The 19,341-nt window shown below is 32.4% G+C and overlaps 2 protein-coding genes across 2 annotated transcripts; one reads left to right on the plus strand and one right to left on the minus strand.

Annotated features, from left to right (window-relative positions):
• The first annotated feature begins 334 nt into the window (after positions 1–334).
• LOC145057531 (protein TIFY 8-like) lies at positions 335–2,794 on the plus strand. The gene is made up of 5 exons (XM_079005391.1): positions 335–905; positions 1,429–1,613; positions 1,743–2,282; positions 2,359–2,443; positions 2,586–2,794. Exons 1-5 carry the CDS (start codon positions 665–667, stop codon positions 2,633–2,635), a joined length of 1,101 nt encoding a protein of 366 aa, XP_078861517.1. The 5' UTR covers positions 335–664; the 3' UTR covers positions 2,636–2,794.
• Position 2,795: 1 nt separating this feature from the next.
• Positions 2,796–6,966, minus strand: LOC145057530 (NADP-dependent malic enzyme-like). Its single transcript, XM_079005390.1, has 18 exons — positions 6,738–6,966; positions 6,489–6,600; positions 6,258–6,378; positions 6,091–6,165; positions 5,848–5,999; positions 5,642–5,747; positions 5,469–5,534; positions 5,283–5,378; positions 4,878–5,033; positions 4,515–4,613; positions 4,388–4,435; positions 4,149–4,301; positions 3,869–3,958; positions 3,700–3,777; positions 3,535–3,609; positions 3,341–3,431; positions 3,134–3,262; positions 2,796–3,045 (listed from the first exon to the last, which is right to left on the minus strand). The coding sequence occupies exons 2-18, from the start codon at positions 6,566–6,568 to the stop codon at positions 2,957–2,959; spliced, it is 1,704 nt and encodes a 567-aa protein (XP_078861516.1). The 5' UTR covers positions 6,569–6,600; positions 6,738–6,966; the 3' UTR covers positions 2,796–2,956.
• Positions 6,967–19,341: the final 12,375 nt, after the last annotated feature.

Below are 19,341 nucleotides of genomic sequence, written 5' to 3' on the forward strand. Positions count from 1 at the left end.
AAGTAAAAAAAAACAAAAAAAAAATCTTGAAATTTCGAAATTGTTCTTCGGATCTAAGACTTGTTTTTGAAATTCCATAGTTTTTTTTTTTCAAAATCTGAAACTTTATTTCAAAATGTGAACAGTAGTCCGGAAACACCATTCCAAAATCAATAAAAAAAATGTGTTTTTTCTTGATCGGAATCCAAACAAAATAGTTATTTTTGCTAAAAGATAACTATTACTTTTTCCAAATAAACATTAAAAAAATATCACACTACTCGATTTCCATATAAAATATCGTTAACCCAAAATAATAAAGATATATATAAAATGTTATGGAGTAATGATCATTGATCAAAGTGAAAGTGTAACAAGTAGATCGATACCCCGCCCCAAAAATTCGCAGAAAAGGGATCAGACAAACATCCACACTCTAGGACAGAGCAAACACCAGAACAACAACTAGCTTTTGCTCTTTAATGCTCTCTCTCTCTCTCTCTCTCTCTCTCTCTCTCTCTCTCTCTCTTCCCCAAAACTCGATACTCTTGATTCTCTTTCATATTTTCATGAAAGCAGGAAAGAAACCCTTGTTTCTTTAAAGGAAAAATTCAAAGAATCACTTTAAATTTCCCTTTTGCAGTGTCTCTGATGATGACAATAATAGGTGATTTAAGATGAGATTATGGCTGCTGTGTTGTTATCAGATATTATGGCTCAAAACAACAACAACAACAGCAATGCCAGTGATGATGTTAAACCCACCATTTTACATGACTTTCTTGGTCGGGGATGTGCTCCGGTGACCAAGATCGCCGCCGCTAGTGATGTTGCCAGTGCTTCCTCCCCTTCTGCTTCCGTCTCCGGTGGTGGTGGTGGTGGCCGTGGCGGTGGGCCGGTCTCAACCACTTCTGATCTGGGTTCTGGTACTAACGCCGCCACGCTTCCATTTACATGGGTTTCTTTCTCTTCAAAATTGATGTTCTAAAAAGCTCATTTTGTTCTTGAATTTTAGTTCCTAGAATTAATGGGTGTTTCCTTAAATTACTCATTTTGTTTCACTTGGTTAAGCTTTTTACTCTTTCGTCCCAAATTTTCATCAAAATTGGGCAATGATGATAAAGCAAATTGAGGTATTGGCTTCAATCTTACAAGAAAATGATCACATTTGGTACAAATTTTGATGCATCAAATACAACTACTATTTCACGAGTTCTTAGTTTCATAATAGAATAGAAAGACTTGATTTTTTTATGGGATAGGTATCTTTCAGTGGGTTAGTTTCATTGATACCATCACCATAATCAGTACGTTTTTCTGCAAATTTTGAAGCTAAATTCAACTATTTACCCCTGTTACTCATTACAATTGATCAATGAGTTTGAATCGTATGTAAAAGAGCTATCTTGGCGTGTTTGATTGATGATCTTCCTGTTTTAACCATGGCAGAAAGGCAAGCTGGGTTACACCTCGAAGGGGTGCCATTCTATGGTCAAAAAACCGATTTTTCAACCTCCCAGATTAGGTATTCGGGGACCAAACGCAGCAACTCAGATTCTATTTTCATGGCGCCTTCAAGAGAAGCCATCCCACAATTGCGACCAGATTTTCCTGAAACCTCACACTTAATGAAGGTACGTTTTTCTCAATTTCTTCTCCTCCTCTACAAACATACACTCAACATGTTTGATGAAATGCCTCAATGAGAAATACCACATGTTGACTCCATTTTGGCTTTCCAATTACATTTTTTTTTTGGTTAGATGCTGAGAAATGTAGGAGGAGAACGCCATAGATGGCCTCATGAGGATGAATCATTCATGGGTATGCATCAAATGAGGCCAACATCATCATCATCATCTCTAATGCTACAACAACAACAGCAACAACCTGGTAAACCTGATCATGCAAATTCATCAAAATGGGAACGAGCCATTCCTGTAAACGTTGGGCCTGTACTTCAGTACCCTCCACCTGCTGCTGCTCAAGTTGTACAGTACAAGTATCAACCTGTTCAAAACAGATTCAAAGATGCCAATAGCAATATGAATGTGAATGTGAATGTGGGTCCCTCTTTGATTTCCCAATCAGCTGCTGACGAAGGTTCCAGAACTGGAATCAAAGGCTCTGGGATTTTGACCTCCTCCGGCAATGGTGGTGGTGGTGGTGGAGTGGCTGAGCCAGGCGGCAGTAAACAGAAGTCAGTGATTGGTAATACCGATTCAGGCTCTACCCCAACTCGCCAGATGACTATATTTTATGGTGGTCAAGCTCATGTGTTTGATGATGTCCACCCAAACAAGGTCTCAGATTTATTTATATTTTTTTCTCATTATTTTGTTAAAATAATTTTGTGATATTTATATTGTTGTATTTCAGGCAGATGTAATAATGGCTCTAGCTGGATCAAATGGTGGATCATGGTCTACAAGTTTCTTACCCAATCCACCTGTAAAACCATCCGGTAATTCCATTCCATTGTCTCATTCCATTCCTTTTTGTATTCCATTCCATCGTAGCAATCAAACCCTAAGTTCAATCTATTTAATTATTTCTTTTAATCATATTAATGAGTAAATAAATAATCATTAACTTAAAATTTGCAGGAGGTCAAGTGATGAAAGATGGAGAACAAAAGAGTGAAGAGAAGCAGTGATTAATTAATTTAGGAACTTTTAAAGGTACCTCATAATTATATATATATGGATTATGGTGTAGTTTAGCTAATTATTATATTATGCTTATTTAGTAATTAAAAAAACATCTTTTTTGGCGTCCTTTAATCAATCTATCAAGTATCAAACTATCAATCTCACTTTCTTGATTTCACTTGTATTTCAAATTCCAAATTATATCGTTTCTACACTCATAAATGATAAAATGTTTATTAGCCAAAAAAAAAAATTAAGATCCTCAAATGTAAAATCCGTAACTATTAAAAAAAAAACTAAAAAAAATTGAGACATATTTGAGAAAATTAGCGGTAGTTAGGGTACGTTGGAGAATACATGCAGCTCTCAGCGAATTTAACAAGATCATTAGGACGTGGGAGCACAGAAGCTAGATCTGATTTTAAAAAGAAAAAAAAAACATTATATAGTAACAATTTTTTGTAATAAATGTAGTAAAAAGTGAAAATATAAAAAAAAATTACCAAGTTCATATGCCTTAGCAGCAACAGAGGCTGCTATATGTGCTGAAATCGTGCGGATACATGAATACGGTGGATATATAATTCCCTTGGCAAAGTTTTCATCCGTTACTTGTGATGCCAAACCTTCGGCTGTAAAAAATAAAAATGTCAGAGAACACAGTAAACAGTATAGATGTTTCAAATAGAAATTACGGTTTTGCCACTTACATGCGGCTAAAAGTAAATCGTCATGCACGCGAGTTGCACCACACATGATTAATCCCAAACCGAATCCCGGAAATATATAAGCATTGTTTGCCTGTAATTTTAATAAATAAAAAAAAAATTAAGAATGTACATCGTGAAATTTCATTAAATAGTAACCAAGTTTTACAGTTGTTTTCACATAGTTGGTTTTAGACCTGGCCGGGGACGAATACTTTGTCTTCATATGTCACGGGATCGAATGGGCTTCCGCTAGCGAAAATTGCTCGACCCTACACAATCACTTAGTTCTGTTATATTGTGAAATGACGAAAGTACCCTTTGACCGTTTGAATAAAAAAATTGATAGTAAGCTTATTTACCTGGCTCCATGTATATGCTTCTTCGGCGGTACACTCGGCTTGTGAGGTTGGATTCGATAGAGCCATAATGAGTGGTTTCTACAAACGATTTTTAATCGAATTAATTTCGAATTTCTTAAAATAAATATTTATTGTGCTAAAGAAAGAAAAAATAATTAAAAAAACGAACCTCGTTGTTAGATGACATGGTCTCGACAACTTCTTGTGTAAATTGTCTCCCAACTCCCGATGTTCCTATTAACACTGTCGGTTTGATTTCCTGTATGAAAAAATTAACGTCATGTAATATGTCTGGTTGGAGTAAATGTTGTATCTTCAAAGACTTTTTTTTTGGACGGAAAAAATGTCTAAAAATGAGTAAATGACAATTTTACCGTTTTGTAAATGTTAAGTCAAAAATAAATGACGTTATATATCTGATTCATTTTCCATTAAGTAAAAAAAGGTACCTTTACGGCATCTAAGAGACTGTTAACAGGTTCATGCTCGTGCGCCCATGGAAGCTTAAAATGTGGAAGGGTTTCTTTACGGGAGTTCACGAGCAACCCCTTTGAGTCAACAAGCCAAATCTTCTTTCGAGCCTCTTCCACATTAACACCTATCTGTTACAAGTAAATAACCATTTTACCCTTTAATGTATTATTAACAAACGTTAAGAGAATTAGCATAGTGTTATACCACACTTTACCTGCTTTGATATTTGGAGTGCAATAAGCTCTGCTATTCCTGTACCAGCCTTTAAAACAAAAACAAAAAATTACGACATAAAGACCAATAAAAGAGCTTATTTTGTTGATTTTTTAATCATTTTTTACCTCTCCAGCACCTAGAAATAAGAAAGTATGATCCGAAAGGGTCCCACCGAGTAACTTGAGAGCTGAAAGCAAACCGGCAAGAACAACAGAAGCCGTACCCTACAAATCATTTAAAAAGTTGCATTATATAGTAAAAACGTTTAATGTCATAAAAAGATAACAAACTATTTGTTTTTCTTTACCAAAACACAATTGTGAATGTTACAAATTGGAAATTTTGTTCACAAAATAAAATACCAAGTTTTTAATGGTATTTTGTGAATATTGTTTTGTAACTACTTACCTTCAAATGATATTTTTATATATACAAAAAAAATTATAGTTCTCTATCGATTAATGATATTAACACGGTGTTAATTTTACCTGTATATCATCATTAAAAACAAGATGAGTGTTGCGGTATTTGTGAAGCAACTCAAACGCGTTATGATTTGCAAAATCTTCAAATTGTACAAGAATTTTTTCCCCATAGTTTCGCTTCACAGCCGTCATGAACTCCTCTAACAACTCCGCATACTCCTACATCAAAACATAATGATTATTTTTTACTATCTATATAAAAAAGGAGTTTACGTTTTTTACATAGACATAACTATTCATTCTCCTAATTGTTCTAACTTTTTAGTTGTAATAAAAATTATAATTTTTGTTTATCGACATTTGTCACTGTATCAGTTCAATATAAAACAAACATGAACACGGTAAAAAATCATCATGTTTTATTCTATTGTATCGTGTTATGTGTAAAATAATGTAATGACAACGAACCTCTCCTCTAGCTCTATGTTGTTTGAGACCAATGTAGAACTCATCGTTAAGCAACTTTTCATTATTTGTGCCAACATCAATCGTTATAGGTAAACACTGAAAATAAATAAATAAATAACATTTAGCTTCTAGACATTTAATTTTGAGAAAATTAAGGATGAAAAAAAAATAATGCTTTATAATTACAGCTGAAGGACGAACGCCTCCGAGCGCGGTATACAAAGAAAGTTTTCCAACGGGAATCCCCATCCCCTGACATTTAAAAAAAAACATATTATTAAATTCATTATAATAATATTATAATATTAAAATTAATATGTAATAATAATGATTAAATATTTTTTATTAAAAAATCATACCTGGCAACCAAGATCACCTAGCCCCAATATTCTCTCGCCATCAGTAACAACGATAACTTGAATAAATCTTTGGGGCCAATTTCTCAACACTTCAAGAACCTGACCTCTGATGATATTCAGTTATTTAATGACGAAACTGCCCTCAACTTTTTATAAACGCAAGAAACATGAAAAATGAGAAAAAAGAAGAATGCATGAGGGCATACTTGTCTTTTAAAGAGATGTAAAGTCCTTGAGGACGACGAAAAATGCTTCCAAATTTTTGGCAAGCTTCACCTACAGTTGGAGTGTATACAACTGGAAGTAGTTCTTCTACGTGATCCACCAAAAGCTTGTAAAACAATCGTTCATTTCTCTCCTACAAGATTTGATGTTTTATTGTCAAAGATTTAGCATATTTTATAGCAATTTAACAAATGTACACCATGGCCATTAAAGGAAGAAAAAACCTGTAAATCAATCATGGCTATGTATCTTTGCAAAGGGACTTCGTATTGTCGAATTAGGTGCATTACTTTTTTCTCCTGTAGTTTCCATGATCAAGAACACAATTACGATTCAGGAAACGAACTCGATTATCGTGTTCAATTTTAACCCATGAGATTTATGAACTTACTTGAAGTTCTTGTGTAAATACAGTGGGAGGAAGAAGACCATGTAAGTAATGAGCATCTCTTTCCCTTTCTGTGAACGCTAACCCTTTGTTATGGTGTGGGTCTCGTAACAAATTATGCCCACTGGATCATAGAAACCAAATATTAATTAAGATCGAAATAGTCATTGAAGAATTCGGATAATAGAATAATGTAAGCATTGAATTAATAGCCATTGATTGATTTTGAATCACCTGGAAATGGACAAATTCCATGGCGTAACCAGTTGATCTCCGGCGAAACCGCCATTATCATCCACAGCTCCATCTCCCATCGTCTTGCACCTCTATGTCGCAACAAATGTCTCTGAAAAGGAATCGAGAATCGAGAATAAACAACCACAGATGACAAAACAAAACCCCCAAATCGAGAATCGGAATGAATCACGTCAGATTGATAAATATTATAGAAAAAACAGGCAACGAGATGAATTTATGACCTACCAGCAAGAGAATTGAAATCCGAATTGTGATCGCTGATCTTAACTAAGTTGAAATGTGAAGAAAGAATCGAGAATTGTTTAAGTTTTGGATGTGGATTTTTAAAAATGGGAGTGTGGAAGAGTATGATACCAGAGAGGAGGAGGATTAGGAGACGATGAAGGTGAGAGTTATATGTGTGTTTGAATTAAGAGAGAAAGTAGGAGAGTGACCCACTTCTGTATATGGAGTTGAAGTTTTCTTCCTTTTCTTTCTCTCATGCCTTTTTTGCTGCAAGAATTGAAGGTTTCAATACTCTTTCGAATTTGTAAATACGTCGACATGCAAGTTGATGTTGGTTCAAAGAAAATATGGGAAATATAAGAATACTACTTCTATTCATTTGTAGTCACCCTCTAATACGGTTAAAAAAAAACTAACCCTCTGATAATTTAAAAATGGATGGTATTAAAATTGTCATATATTCGTAATACTAGTTGTGATACCCATATAATATACAGTTTGATTAAAACAAAATGTTAAATACAAATGATTAAACAATAAGTTTTATTTGAATTTGAAATTTGAAATAAATATAAATTAAAAAAAATAAAAAAATAAAACTAAAATTATGTGTTTAGTTGTTAGAACCGTGTATTAAATGTGTTAATTATAACAAAATTTTAAATACGAAGGTTTTAATTGTAAATTTATTTAAAATTGAAATTGAAATTTTAAATTTGAAATTAATATAGTTATTATGGTATGTTTAATATATAGAAACTAAATTAATGGTATATATTCAATAATGATAAGTGAAGTAAATGACAAATAAAAAATAAATATCTGAAAATTATGACAAAATGACATGTGCCATAATGCATGCGAGTGTGACAAGTGGCAAAAAAAATCTTCATTTATTAGAGATGATTTAGATGATTTAGTAAAATAAATAAGGGTTAACTTAAAAGTATAACAAGCAATTTGTATCTTGTTTTTCTTTGAAACAAGTGCATGAACTCTCTAGAAAACTAAGGTATTGTTTGTTTTGAAAATTATTAAATATCTTTTGTCTTTTTTCATGTTTGCGGAAGTAGACGTGCACTTGAAAAACTTCTACCAGCAAGAAGGGAAAAATACTCAAAAAATATTTTTGTAGAAAAACAAACGAGACCTAAATGAACAATGAAGCAAACATAACTGGTAGCGGGTAGCCGGTAGTTTCTAGCTGGTAGAGTTTTGTTAAACGCTACATAAAGTAGCATTTGAATTTGTAGCGTTTTGTTTAAACTAAATGTTAGAAGCTTGTAGTGTTAAACAAGGTTTTCTGTTCAAAACGGAACATTTTGTCAAACGTTAAAAGCTAGAAGCTCTCAAACGCTCACAGTATCAAATACAATCCATGGCAAACATGTGGGATCAACTATATATTTTTTTGGTAAACTCTACTAAGATCAAATAAGAAGACAAATTTTGATAGGAATATAAGAAATTTTTTATATACATATTTTTTTAGCAAACAAACAAAATAAATCAGTAAATGATTCAAAAGTAAAAGGATTCATAAGAAAGAATTCTCAAAAAACACCTTCATAATTCATTTTTAATTTAATCAAGAAAAAAAATCACTTTTATGACAATTTTAATAAATATCAACAAAATCATCGTAAAAATGAATCATCGAGATGGTTTTTCGGGATATGTTTTTTTTTGTGAATCATATTAGTTATCTAGTGATTCATTTGTTTTGTTCATCAAAAAAATATGTTGAAAAAAACTTCTTACCTTCCTACCAAAAAAAATGTTACTGGATTTATAATATATATATATATATATATATATATATATATATATATATATATATATATATATATATATATATATATATATATATATATATATATATGTGTGTGTGTGTGTGTGTGAGTGAGATTTGAACTAAAATTTTGATTTGTTTCTAGTTTTTTATATATAGATATGTATTTTTGGTTATACAAGACCAAAAAAATTTATGAAATCTTAATATATTTAGTTTTTTCGATAAAAAATAATTTGAATTTTAAAAATAAACATAAAAATGCATTTTTTTCTTTAATTTGTTACATCCACTGTAAATAAAATAAATGTATAACTGAGACCAAATTTTGAACTTTAGTTTCATTTAAGTTGGTTTATGTCTAATCTTGTCCTGTCTCTACAAACATTATTTTCAGTGAGTTTGTTTTGTTATGTTCATTTAATTTCATGTACCAAAAGCTAATTAAATATACAAAATAATATTTTATAAAGACAAGGTATAACCTAAAACATTTATATAAATAAAAGAAGTTAAATTAAAATTTCATCAATAAGAATTGAGATTCACGATATCATGAAACTATTTTCAACATTTATCATGTTTTTTCATTTTTTTATGATTTTCAACGTTTTTCATATTCTTTCATTTTTTTTTTCAATATTGCGACAATTTATATCGACATGTTGATACCTAAATCAATCACATTTTTTTAAAGATTTATACCAAGCATTTCATGTAAAAAATCGTGACAAAGGAAAAGTAATAATACATTAAAATAATAAAGATTTAAAATTGAGGATCGAGACTTTCGGATCATGAAATTCAAAGTATGTGGTAGTTTTTGTGCATAGTTATTTTTCTTTTGGACCTCAATTCATTTATTTTTTAGTAGAGAAATGAAATTTCATTAAAGAATTTTAGAAATTGAAAAAAAAAAGGATTAGGCTTTTAGTTATAAAAAATTAGCTCAAGTTTTTGGGCTTAAACCAAGGCTTTATTTGGCGTTAAGAAAAAGAAGTGAGACTTGGGAAAGAAATTGGTGTGAATTCAAGAGCTTGACTTTATTGATCTCGGATTTGTTGGTGTTCTTGCATTCGAGTCTCGTAGAAAATCATCTGATATAAAGTTTAAATTATTCCTATTATTATTTTGGGTTTTTGGCCGATGGTGGTGGAAATAGGAAACCATTGATGTTTGAGGAGAAATTGCGATTAAATTGATTTAAGAGAGATTTGGAAGTGCTATAACAATAATAATAGTGTTAAGTTCAATCCCAAACACTATGAAACATTTAAGAAGATTTAGTGATCCTTTGAGCTTTATGAGTTTTTCCTATTAGCCAACTTTGTATGTCCACACGTGAGCCTAAATGCTCAACGGGGAACATAGCGATGGGGTACAACCATGCAGTATGCCCGCACATGACCCTCAATGCTCAACGAGGAACATAGCGATGAGGTACAACCATGCAAAAGTGGGTGTACGATCAATGAAGTGGTTGAGTATAAACATGGGCTAAATTATGTATACACTAAAATCCTCATAGTTTTATCTAGAGGAGGCTTATAAACGTTTAAATTGTATCAGAAATCTAAAAATGAAGAATTAGATTGGCCCTTCATGAAAATGTTTGCATATTGTGAACTCGATGGTATATGAAAAAACTCAGACAAGGTCTACCAAAACTTTATCTCAAACGAAGTAGATGTCAATATCTATGTGTTCGTTCATTGATGTTGAACCAGATTAAATGACATTTAAACTGCACTAATGTTATCACCATAGACAATTGTGGCCTTGGCAGTGGGGAAATAGAGTTCTCGAACAAGGTTGGTAGTCCAACATGTCCTATCAACTGTATTCTCTATCTCGTAATACCCTGCGTCCATGTTGGATCGAGAAATAACACTCTGATGTTTTTAGGACTAGGAAATGAGGTTGTCGGGTAAGAAAAGACAGTAACCAAAGGGGGACTGTCGAGTTGCCGGAAATCCTCCCCAATCGACATCAGAGTACACTATAAGGCTCGATTGGGAAGATACATTAAACTCATTGACGATGGTCAAGTGCTCCATAAACAAAATACAAAATGCATTTGATAGAATGTAAGTGTGGCTGTTACGAACCATGTATGTATAATCAAGGTTGTAGAACTCGTTACTCGGTACCTGCTCGGCCGACTACCGAGTAGCGAGTACTCGGGAGTACTCAAGAGTACTCGGATTTGGTAATTCATGTAGTAATATTTTTAGGAAAATTATATATGTCAAAATCATAAGTTAAAATCATAAGTTGATTGAAATATATAACAAAATTAGATACATGTGAATACATAAAAAAAAACTAAAAAAATAAATAATGGTCTCACTTCGTGAATAATTACTGAAAATTTAAGATATATATATATATATATATATATATATATATATATATATATATATATATATGTAGTAATAATTACATGTGTGTATGTTAAATAACAAATCATTAAGTATATTATACATATTAATCACCGAGTTGACCAAGTTTTACAACATTGTTCAGTTCAGTAAGGGGCCGATCGGGGAGTACTCGGGATTCTGTAACTCGCATCGGCAAGGGGCCGAGTAGCAAGTACTCGGAGGAGTAATCGGCCAACTATGCGAGTTTTACAACACTGTGTATAATATGTTAATCCTAATCTTTTAACAGTGCTAGTCAAAAGGGCCCATTGTGTGCGTTTTAACCTTAAAAAGAACCAACCATGTTAAAAATTCTTCAAAAGGACGTGTGGTGGTATTTACTGCCAACAACAAAGACCATCTATGTAAATTGTCATTCATTAATTAATTGAACTTTCTTGTTAGTGTCAAAGTTATGTTATACCATATTATATACAGGCCCGGTTTTAGGGGGGGGGGGGGGGGGCGAGAGGTGCGGTCGCACAGGGCCCCGAAAAAAATAGGGCCTGAGTTTTAATTAAATTATATATTTAATAACTAAATATATATAATTTTATTAAAAAATTTGTACAAAGTCAGGGTAGGCCAATTGGTATAAGCGCATCTTCTATTTAGAATCCTTTATTTAACGTAGGTGGTTCAAATCTTGTTCCCAGTATTTTCATATTTTAAATTCAAGTTACAGTTTTAGCCCCTCATTTCAATATATTTAACAAATCAGTTTTCAGAAGTTACATAATTAACCCTTGAACTTTTTATAAAATTCTACATGTTCTTTTTTAATTAATTTATTTACTTTTAAGTTTTCCGTAACGACAATTCACTGTCTTAAATTTGTTTTCCCTATTCATTAAAAAAATTTAGTTAGGGCCCCATTTTTTTCTTAGCACAGGGCACTTAAAATCTCGGAGCCGGCCCTGATTATATATTATGAATTCTTGCCATACGTTATGAATTTTGTGTCACACATTATTATAAATTAAGCTATACATTTTAGGTACATAAACATTACGCTCTATAATGCAAAAAAGAAAGCATAGTTAAAGAACTGCACATCATAATATTGTGATGTGGGCCTTCAACGTATTTGAGTTCAACCCATTATAAAGAATTGACCATGAGCCCATAACTTGTGCCATTTGCAATATCAATTTTGAGAATATTTGATTGAGGTTTTGATCCTTTAGTTTTAATCGTTAAATATGCTAAAATGACTATTATTATTATTATTATTATTATTATTATTATTATTATTATTATCATCATCTAGTGGGCCCACATACACCCAACCTTTACAAGAACACCCCATACCATCCTACCCCTTATGACTACAGATTTCTTCCTACCCCGTATTCTTCTCCGACCACGAATAGGGACTAAGTTAAAACTTGATATAGTAACACCAAACACCGGTAGAAGTAACATCGAACATACTAGATATAACAACAAAATTTTCATTAAGGATTTGAGGCATGGACATCTAAGCTTGCAATAATATGAAAGTCTCAACAGATTTATAATGTAGAACATAGAATAACAAAACATACTTGAAGTGTTCTTTACTACAACAAAACTTGGATCAAAACGAAATGTTGATAATATATTAGCAGCATACTTAAGAGATCAACAACAAATTTGATAGGCATAACCAAATCCTAATTATGGACCATTGAGGATTAATGATTTCAAAGGTATTATCAAATTTTTAACGTCCCAAAATTTAAGACCAAAAATTTATTTTTAGATTAATAAAATCATCTTTCAAAAACATGTTCACGTAGCCATAATAGAATCAAAATGTAATCAAAACATCCAAATACATCAGAGTCAAACAAAAATGTGGAACAATCATGGTGTGTGTGATGCGATCACCCCGAGCTCTTCCCTTTCGATCTGGAAGTACCTGAAACATAAACTAAAAACCGTAAGCACGAAACTTAGTGAGCTCCCCAAAATACCATATACCATACATATCAAATAGCATTGGGCCCCACTCGGAACATATCTGTCAGAAAATAATGGGCCCCGTCCGTCATCGGGACTCGCCCCGTATACATACAAACACATAACACATGCAAGAATCACAAAGATAAATAGCATACAAGATAGTCATCAGGCCCCACCCGATATACATATTAGAAATTATACATTCAGAGTCACACAGACAACTAGCATCCTAATCATAATAAACCATGGGCCGACATTGGTGCCTTCGACTCGCCGAATATAGTGCGAAAACTCACCTGAAGCTATCGAATATCTTAGATAAAAGCTTAGACTGTTGATCTGGAAAATCCCCGTGCTAACATCATCAATAATACCCAATTAATAATTGGTTCTTAACCCATAATCAAGAATCTAGATCGTTTGTCCAACATTCAGGGTAAAAGACCATTTTACCCTTTTTCCTACTTGGACCAAACCAAGGCCCAACCCATTTGCTCAAAAAGCCCAAATTCCTAAATGGCACCTGAAGCCCAATATGGCCCAATATAAGAAGGTCCAATGTCCAACAATAACCCAAAGTATAGAAATGATCCATAGGAGTTAAGGGTTCAAGCCCAATCAAAACATAGCCCAAAATAAACCAAGCCCACACTCCTTTGGCCCACTGACTAGCATACGCTTGGCATACCATGCTCGTAAGCGCTGCGTATGCGATTGATCCAGAAATGGGCTCGCACCCAGTACACTCAGCGTACCCAGGAGTACACCCCCCCCCCCCCATGTTGGTCTGATCTTAATTCCTTGGCCAAACGACTTAAACACTTAAGAACTTATCACCCAATCCACAAAATGACACCATATTAAGGCCCTAACCAATAAAGTCAAAGACTTTAAGCCTTTGCATGGTTAAAAATGCCCCAATGTCCAATTCTAGCATCTTAACTCCATTAAGAGAAACATCAACCTTGCATGGTTGAACAAAACCCATAAAGTTATCATTTTTATGAACAATGGACCTCAAAATAGCCAAGACCTATCATCCCAAGTTGTTAGAGTAGCCCATACTCGTAAACAAGGCTTAAAGGACCCACAAATGCATAAACAAGGCCCTAAGCTAGATCTAGCATAAGAAGTCATCAAGTTGAGAGCTTTATACCTCAAATAGCTTGCAAAGTTGATAATGGTTTTAGATCTACAAGCTCAAGCCACACCAAAGCAATCTCCAAGTGTTCTTCTTCCTTCAAATCACCAAAAACTCACTTCCAAGCTTAAAACTCACAAATGGAAATTAGGGTTTCATTCTTAGGGTTTAAGGGAGTGGATGCTGATCAAAAGATACCACCAAGGCAACATAAGTTGTTTAAATCGGGCACAAACCCTAAAAATTAGGGTTTGTCCCAGCTTAGTGTACACCCCACGTACTTTCACGTACGCCCAACGTACGTGGGCGCCTCCGCGACCAACTAACGAGCCAGTACGCCCAACGTACTTATAGAGTACGCCCAACGTACTTGGCTAGGGGCTAAAATGAAAAGAAGTCACAATAAGGGTTAAAAAGGAACATACCACTAAATCTCGAATGTTACAAAATTATTGGGTTTTCACTCTCCCTGTTCATCATCACATGTTCTATTTTTCTTCCCTGATTTTCTTTTCATTATGATATCTCAATCCCGGTACATCACATGCAAAAGGAAAGGGTTTTCCCTTTAACTAAGCAGTCATCGTCGTCGATGGATATTGTTGGATAGGACGGGATGACGAAGTGGAGTAATATGTCTGAACTGTTGTGAGATGATGAGCATATATGGGGCACTAGGGTCAGAAGGGGAAGAAACAATGAGGGTAAAATGAAAATGTAGCAACACTATTTTATTTTAATAATAAATTAGTTTTTATAAAAAATATAAATCTTGTTAATAATACTAAAAAAATCAATAAAAATACAAAATGGAAGGTAAAATGGTAACATTTGAGAGTTTTAATGGTCTAAATTAAACTCACATTATAAAAACAAAACGAGGGAACAAATCCACAAAAATACCTTTTCAAAAAAGCTATATTTATGGTCGAAGTCGTAGAATCCATCTAAAAGTATTCAAAATCATAGGGATAGTTTTTCTCAACTTTTTATTTGTGATAATATGATCTGAAAAGGTGCAAATAATATAATTACAAGAATACATGATCATAATATATATATATATATATATATATATATATATATATATATATATAGAGAGAGAGAGAGAGAGAGATAGAGATAGGTTCAAACGTTTCTAACAATTATTATGTGCATGTATGAACCAGTAAGAATTTAAGAAAAAATAAATCATTAATAACAAATATAAGGGTATAATAATAATCTATACTATAATTAATTAATCTTGGTAAATTGATAAAATCAAATAATATCCCTTTTAAATTAGTTTATCAATTTTACAACCATATAACACCACCACCCTTTCCCTGTCTTTCTCTAAAAACCATCGTCCACAACCATCATCATCTTGGCTGCCGACCACCACCATCATCATCTCCATCGCCGACTCTTCGTGCTATGCGATCGATCCTAAACTACCCATGGTCAAAGATGAGAGGAGCACCGGAGGGCAAGACTTCGGAAACAGAAATAAGAATCGAGAATTGATCCTGTAGGGCTCGTTTGATAGACATGATTTTATTTGGGCGTTTTCTTAATAATCATGAAGTGGTGTCTGGACCTATTGATCGATCTATGAAGCCTTTTAATTTTATGATTCCTTTGGCCAAGATTCATAAATAATGATGCTTCCCCTAATTCTTTTTTATGGTACTACCAATCTTAATCAGGTTTTTCTTTTTTGTTTTTATTTGGTATTGAAAAACTTAAACTTTGATGTTCTCTAAAGAATTTATGTTTTTTTTTATTTTGCTTCCGATCACACTAAGCCTTTCACATGATTTTGGCTTGTTTGATGATAATGCTTAACAAGTGTTTTTTGAAAATGTCTGAAAGAGAATCTAAAGAACTTAACCTTGTCGTATCGATTTTGTCAGAATTAATAGCAACACATGTTTTATGTAATTGTTTAAAAAGGTAATTAATTTGTATGTGTATAATTTTGGTTGAACTTGTGATTTTATATTTGGAATCTAAAATTATATTAACAGTAAATACAATACTTTTGAATGTATCCTGCCAGAATAAAAAATCTATGTATTCTGCCAGAATAAAAAATCTATGTATTCTGTCATATTCTATGTATTCTACCAGAATATATAAAATGATAGTTAATTGCAAGTAACATGTTTTTTTTTAACAATTATTAGTTTTTTTCGTATTTGTGATAGGAAAGGCTAGAAAAATGCATTGAAGACCTAATAGGAATAACTTGAAGAACGAATAAAGTTTGATTATACTCACAATTTAAGAATGTTGTTATCTTTTTTAGAATTTTATTCATTTTTTTGATATTCTTTTAGAGTATGTATAATTATATTAAAATGTACAAGCATTTTAGTCTGTAAGAATATGTATGAATTTATACTTAAGTTCGAATGTATAAAAATATATATTAGAATGTTGTTATTTTTCAACCTCGGATTCAAGAATTTTGTTATTCTTAAATAATATTATGATAGAATAAAAGTTTGAAAGAACATCATTCTAGCAAAAAAATATTCTGATAGAATAAAATCGGTTATGTTTAAAATTGCATTAGAATTAAAATTGAATTAATTAAAAAAATTCAGATTTTTAAAATTGGTAGAATTAATTATCCCTAAAATCCAAAAATTTCCTTTTATAAATGTAGTTAATTGTCCAAAATACCTTTTTGCTAAAATTTGTGTGATTATATGATACATGTTATCCCATTGTAATATCATACACTCTCAAATCATGTTCGTTGATTAATTTCATCCGTTGGTCCAGATTTGTACATTCTGACACACAATAATTAGTAAAAACAAAATAACCTATATATATATATATATATATATATATATATATATATATATATATATATATATATATATTGAAATGGATGGAGTCTAAACCCGTTTATATATTTTACATACTCATAGTTAGGGTGTTTGCTCGAAATAATGGATTCCATCCGGTAAGATCTAGTGAATTTAAATTATTGTATTTTTTAAAATATAGATCTGAATAGTTATATTAAAATCCGATCTGAATAAATAAAATTATAATTCAGATGGATCTGTATTCACTATTCGGTTTTAAAAGAGTCGAGATTTTCCAAATAATTATATCTTTGAAATTAAAAATTTAGGCTATCGAATTAGATCTCTTTACCTCTTTGGTATTTAGGTCGATTAGAATTTGTAGTTCCCTTTTTTTAGTAACAATAATCCCTTTTTAGTTAAATTGGGTTTACCAATCAATTGTAACGGTTTCTCCAATTTCGAGGTTTTGGAGGAGATAATTTATCTTATGGCGATGATGTTAAGAACCCCTTATGGAGTTGCCTCAAACCTTCTCATACCATCCCTGAATGGTGCTCCTAAGATTTGAACTTGGGTAAATGACTTATTGAGCCATATCTTCCATAAGTCTTACCAAATGAGCCATTAAGAGATGGTTTATATAGTTAAATTCAAATTATCCAAATTAACAATAGAGTTCAACCGGTAATGTATAATAATTTATGACCTACAATAGGGCGTAGTTATTTAAAAAATAATTAGTTTTGCAATCCAAAAATAATTAGTGGTGAAACTTGTTGTCCGTTTGCTTTTCATATTAACGTAAATGGATAATGACTTGTAAAATGAAATGGTAAATCGCACCATCTAAGGGACCTACATTAACCCTCCTTAGGGATCACATGAAAGGTTAATCGCAGAACACTAACAATATTTGGGGTGTGCGAAGTTTCAACCTTGGACATTCTGTGTAGAATTCTAATCCTAAACCACTAAGCTCCCATCACATGGGACCGATATATTGACTTGTAAGGGTAACCAACTTTAGCTTTTGTCACATTTAATTACTAAACTTATTTTTATGCTCGATATACCATTGAACTTGTTGAAAATGTTCAAAAAAATACTAATATGACTGGGTATAGTGCGTTTTGTTGGCTTTTGATGTCTTTTCCAACAAAATATTAGTTTTCTGACAATCTTTGAAGTTTTCGATCATCTTATCCGACTAAAAAAGGTTTTTCTGACGAACTTAGGGCTTTTTAGATTTTTCCCTCTTTTATTCTCGTACTTCTATTTTTCCTGAAATCGAACATAATTTTTCAAGGTGAAAATCAAGATCTTAAGAACATAATTAAGAGTTTTTCATTAGGGTTATTTCAAGATCTCAAAAACGATCTTTAAATCGAACTCATTTCTTGTTAGGTCTTCATTAATATAAGGAAATCGAATTTAGGGTTTCTCGTCTCGAGTTTTACAAGATCTTGAACTTGTTTATAGGATACTTAAGAGCAATATCAAGAAATCAACTTCAGGAACTCAAGAAAAGGGTTCCGATTATAAAGAATTCGGGAACTCAAGAACTCAACACACAAATATCTAGAAATTAATTTTCAGAAGGGACTCGATTTCAGAAAGGGGTTCGATTCCATGATTGGCCTAAGAAGATGACCGAAAACTTCAAAGATGGCAAGAAAACTCATATTTCGCCGGAAAAGACGTCGGAAACCGGTAAAACCCAATATACCCTATCATATTAGTATTTTTGTATAATTCCAACAAGTTCAAAGCTATATCAAACACAAAAAAAGTTTAGTGAGTACATGTGTACAAAAAACTAATGTTGGTTACCTTTACAAGTCATTAAATCGCACCATCTAAGCGACCTACGTTAACCCTCCTTAGGGATCACGTGAAAGGTTAATCGCAGAACACTAACAATATTTTGGGTGTGCGAAGTTTCAACCTTGGACATTCTGTGTAGAATTCTAATCTTAAACCACTAAGCTCCCAATCACATGGGACCGATATATTGACTTGTAAGGGTAACCAACTTTAGCTTTTGTCACATTTAATTACTAAACTTATTTTTATGCTCGATATACCATTGAACTTGTTGAAAATGTTCAAAAAATACTAATATGACTGGGTATAGTGCGTTTTGTTGGCTTTCGATGTCTTTTCCAACAAAATATTAGTTTTCTGACAATCTTTGAAGTTCTCGATCATCTTATCCGGCTAAAAAAGGATTTTCTGACGAACTTAGGCTTTTCAGATTTTTTCCCTCTTTTATTCTCGTACTTCTATTTTTCCTGAAATCGAACATAATTTTTCAAGGTCTGTAATGATCTGAAAATCAAGATCTTAAGAACATAATTAAGAGTTTTTCATTAGGGTTATTTCAAGATCTCAAAAATGATCTTGAAATCGAACTCATTTCTCGTTAGGTGTTCATTAATATAAGGAAATCATACTTAGGGTTTCTCGTCTCGAGTTTTACAAGATCTTGAAC

The sequence above is a fragment of the Lactuca serriola genome, chromosome 6 (assembly GCF_051521515.1).
Source record: "Lactuca serriola cultivar US96UC23 chromosome 6, Lser_US96UC23_V15, whole genome shotgun sequence".
In the NCBI taxonomy this organism is placed as follows: domain Eukaryota; kingdom Viridiplantae; phylum Streptophyta; class Magnoliopsida; order Asterales; family Asteraceae; genus Lactuca; species Lactuca serriola.